This window comes from Triticum dicoccoides, chromosome 2A, assembly GCF_002162155.2.
Source record: "Triticum dicoccoides isolate Atlit2015 ecotype Zavitan chromosome 2A, WEW_v2.0, whole genome shotgun sequence".
Taxonomy (NCBI): domain Eukaryota; kingdom Viridiplantae; phylum Streptophyta; class Magnoliopsida; order Poales; family Poaceae; genus Triticum; species Triticum dicoccoides.
The window spans coordinates 739,321,061-739,325,260 of record NC_041382.1 but is presented as its reverse complement, the minus strand read 5'-3'; the positions used below and the strand labels follow the sequence as shown (position 1 = coordinate 739,325,260).

The following is a 4,200-nucleotide window of genomic DNA, read 5'->3' as shown; positions in this document are numbered from 1 at the left end:
TGCTAGCCAGCCGCCACCTACCCAAAAAGCTAGGGTTCCTCTGCCTCCGCCGGCACCGGCATCGGTTCTCTTGTTTCCCGTGGCCTTAGGGCCATGAGGGCGGAGTGGATCCCGGCCCTTACCGGTGGGAGGGCTCCGTTTTTAGATCTTTCTTCGAGATTTGTTGGGGTTTGTGTACTACTCCAGAAGGCGAGACGACGGCGGCTCACTGAAAATGGAATAAAGGTCTCCCGCCTAACCCTTGTTCCGGTGATGCGTCTAGCTTCGTCGGTGGGCCTGTAGAGGTGTGTCTCCGATGGATTTGCTCGGATCTGTTCGTCGTTCGACTTTGTTCATGTGTTTTCAGGTTGGATCCTTCTTATCTACACTCTTCATCGGCGGCGGTTCCTGTTCTGCTGCGTTGGTTCTATGGGGCCTTAGCACGACGACTTCCCGATTGTCTACTACAACAAGGTTTGCCCGGCTCCGGCGAGAGAGGGGCGATGACAGCGGCACACCTTCGGCTCGTTTCAGTGCTTGTAGTCATCGTTAGGTGGTCTAAGAATCTGGATATAATTTTTATTATTTCTAGTGTTTGTTGTACTAACATGATTGAAAATGAATAGATTGAAAGTTTATCCAAAAAAAAAAAACGAAGTACAGAATTCGAAAGAGCAACAACCAACGACCAGAAACAAAGTATAAAAAACTGCTGCATCAGCACAAGGAGAGAAGGATCAAGCAATAAAAATCCAAAAAAAAACATCTTTTTGTTTTAGGGGACTACCCTATCTATTTCGGTCTGTGTCTAAAAAAAGAATCTATTTCGTTCCGGTCCGTCCGGTCCAGGAGGCACGAGTCGCCGAGTCGGCATCGCGTTCCACCGGAATTCGAATTGGGAAGCCGTTTCCGACCGGAGGGCGCGCACGCGCCGCCCAGCCGGCCTACATATAGCGCACCGCACGCCGATTGACCAACACCAGACCCGCAATCATCTGCACGTTCGGATCCTAGGATGGCAGCAATGGCGATGCCGAAGCACGTCGCGGACGGCGCAGTAGTCGACCGCCGGCTCGACGCGACCACGATATGCTTCTCCGAGGAGCCCGCGCCGGCAGCCTCCGACGGCGGCAGCCCCCGGTTCGCCCTGCGCGTGACGTGCAGCGTGACGCGGTCCCTGGAGTTCCGCAGGAGCGGCCGGCGCCCGAAGGTGGTGCTGCAGAAGTACACCAAGGCCGACAGCGACTCCGCCGTAACGCTCCCCGTCGGCGACCTGTCCGTGCTACAGAGCGACGGCGCCTGCCAGGGGGCCCTCCGCGGGATGCTGGCGGAGCTGCGTCAGCTCCGGGAGCTCCACCTCGACGAGGACGAGTGGGACGCCGTCGTCCCCGCGGACATCGTCCCGCAGATCGTCCGCGTGGCGCGCGGCGACGACGCCAAGGACGGCGGCTTCACTTTCTGCTTCGCGATGAAGGTGCACCGGCGGATCATACACGGCGAGGAGGCCCTGCTGATGGCGTGCAAAGAGAGGGAGCTGGACCTGGACGGCGCCGGGACGACGGACGACTGCGCGATCTGCCTGGATGGCCTGGAGGGAGAGCCCGCCGTGCAGCTGCCGGGTTGCCCGCACGCGTTCCACCGCCGGTGCATTTCCACGTGGTTCTCCAAGAAGACGACGTGCCCCATGTGCCGGGATGACGTTAGGCTCTGTGCCCTGCGGAAGTTTCTGAACCTGTAGAGTGTAGTGTACCGTAGAAACGTATTATGACTCGAGGGCTGCCCAGCAGATTGGATAAAGTTTTCGTGTACATAACTACTGGTAGTAGTAGTACTTGATCTGAAAAACATCAAAATAACTCCTGTTCTTCCCTGTGGTTGCTGCTTGTGCCGCACTTCGCTGTCTACCTTTTTTTGAGGGGTATTTAAAAAGAAAAAAACGATAAAGGATTAATTCATTTTTTATAGCCAGTTCCTTAATAAGTGAATGGGACTCCCTGGACCGGTTAGTTTTCTTTGTTCAATGGGTTGTTTATCTTATTTCAACTTTTTATATTCATTTTCCTTTAACTTCTGGTTCTTTCCTATTTTTGTTTTATATTTCTTTTATTTTCACTAGCAAACATGTTTGTGCCTTGCAACGATAGAGAAAAATTAAATGCTCCAAGCACAATAAGAACGATTCCACCCTTTTACAAGTCCACGTTATATATTTAAACACATTTGCCTCACTTGTGTTGTGCTTACCCTCCGTACGTCCTGTCCTCACCAACGATGGCCGCGATGTCCACCTAAGCGCAATATGTCAGAACATGGTCAATCTCAAGGATGATATCGATCATCGCAGTGCCATCACAAGCGAATGTTTAATACTTCTAAAATTAATATCCCCGAGTTGGACGTGCCGATTGTCCTTCCTGAGATACAACCTACACCCAATCCACACACCCATCCTCATAAGCCCAGTCACTTTTAAATTGTGTATTTGTTTTATGCATCAACAATGTTTTTTAAAACACATAAAACTTTTTTAAATCACATGCACTTCTATAAAGAGCATGAATATTTTTAAAAGTATGATTATATGTTTTAGCACAGGAACACTCTTTAAAATTACATGAACATATAAAAAGGATGAACATTTTTAAATTATACGAACATTGTTTTAATACGTCAACATTTTTTTACTAATATTACAAAAATATTTAAAATACATGAACTATTTTTAAAACATAACATTTTTCAAAAGTCAGATACGCATTTTAGACGGCACAAAAACAATTAAAACATGTTAACACCTTTTGTGAGTAACTAACTACTCGTATTGACTGAGTTTGGATTGTAGCATGAGTGGTCAGGGTAGACGTACACGCGCCCTAGTTTTCTTGATATAGTGAACGGGAGGAGAGCTATTCATATGGTGCCTGGTTGCTGCACTGAATATCACGCCTCATCGACATGAGAAGGTCCATGTCAAAAAACGGGAGAAGGTCGAAACAGACCTTTTTCTTGTTTGAGACAATCTCGCGAAGCCTTTATTTAATCTGTCACAATGTTTACAGGGACAAAGGGAATGTCGACCAGCTGGCCTAACCAAACATGGCGGCCCGGCCCTAACTTTAAAGCATGCTTCGCTAGATTGTGAGCCTCTACATTAAAGCTCCTAAATTCATGAATTATGTTACAAGAAATAAAAGAGGATAACGTCATCTTGATCTCCTGAATAATTCAACCATAAGCTGAACCACTTCCCGAGTGAACCTCCTCTACCACTCCCTGAAGCCAGTCGTTTTTTTTTTGAGGGAACTCCCTGAAGCCAGTCGAAACAGACCATATGAGCTTACCTGCGTGTCACTTGGCCCATAACTCCGATCGGAGGTCCATCCCACGCACAGAAGAAGTAAGGAGCCCACTCGTGCATCATGCATTCGGCCCATGACTTGGTCGGACAGGTAGTGAGAGGGAAGAAGCGTTAATATTTATCATATTCTTAAAAATGTTTCTCATTTTTTAAAGATTGTTCATCATGGTATCGGAAAGCAATTCAGCATGTATTATTATTTTTTCATCATGCAAGTTTTAAAAATGTTCTTGCTGAGTTTTGAAAAATGTTCATCAGGCATTTAAAATGTTCATCATATTTTTATAAAGTATTCATTATGTATTCAAAAATTCATCATGTATTTTAAACTGTTCAATCATGTATTAGAAAAATAATCATCTTGTATTAAGCAATTTAATATTCATATAATTTTAAGAAAGTTTTAATGCTATTTTGGTAATCATTTATATACTTGATGATTTTTTTAAACATGATGAAAATTTCAGCTATTTTACGCAATAGAGTAGAGATTTCGACAATAGAGTAGAGAAAAAGAAAAAGAAAAACATAAGGAACAAAAATTGTGCGTTGCATTCCTACGCCGCTATCAGGGACACACGGGCGTATTGTTCTAATGCTAGGCCTGGCCCATGTGCAAGAACGTTGTAAGCAAGTGTGACATCCACACCGCAAGATGGGACACATAATGACACCCCCGCGGTTCTCCGGATGCTCCTACGCAGTGCTATTGACATAATAAGTTAAATGGGACAAGTGGGCTTTAAGTGGGCTATATGGGTGTACCCATTAATCCCACGTGTCTATAGTTTCAAACAGCTTGAAGAAATTTTGATAATGTAGGTTTGATGCATCTCCAACGTATTTATAATTTAGACGACCCC

At 45.8% G+C, this 4,200-nt stretch overlaps 1 protein-coding gene across 1 annotated transcript; it reads left to right on the top strand.

The window, feature by feature from the left end:
* The first annotated feature begins 1,003 nt into the window (after window positions 1–1,003).
* On the top strand, window positions 1,004–1,717 carry LOC119352563 (RING finger protein 215-like). Its single transcript, XM_037619149.1, has one exon. The coding sequence runs from the start codon at window positions 1,004–1,006 to the stop codon at window positions 1,715–1,717; it is 714 nt and encodes a 237-aa protein (XP_037475046.1).
* The last annotated feature ends 2,483 nt before the right edge of the window (window positions 1,718–4,200 follow it).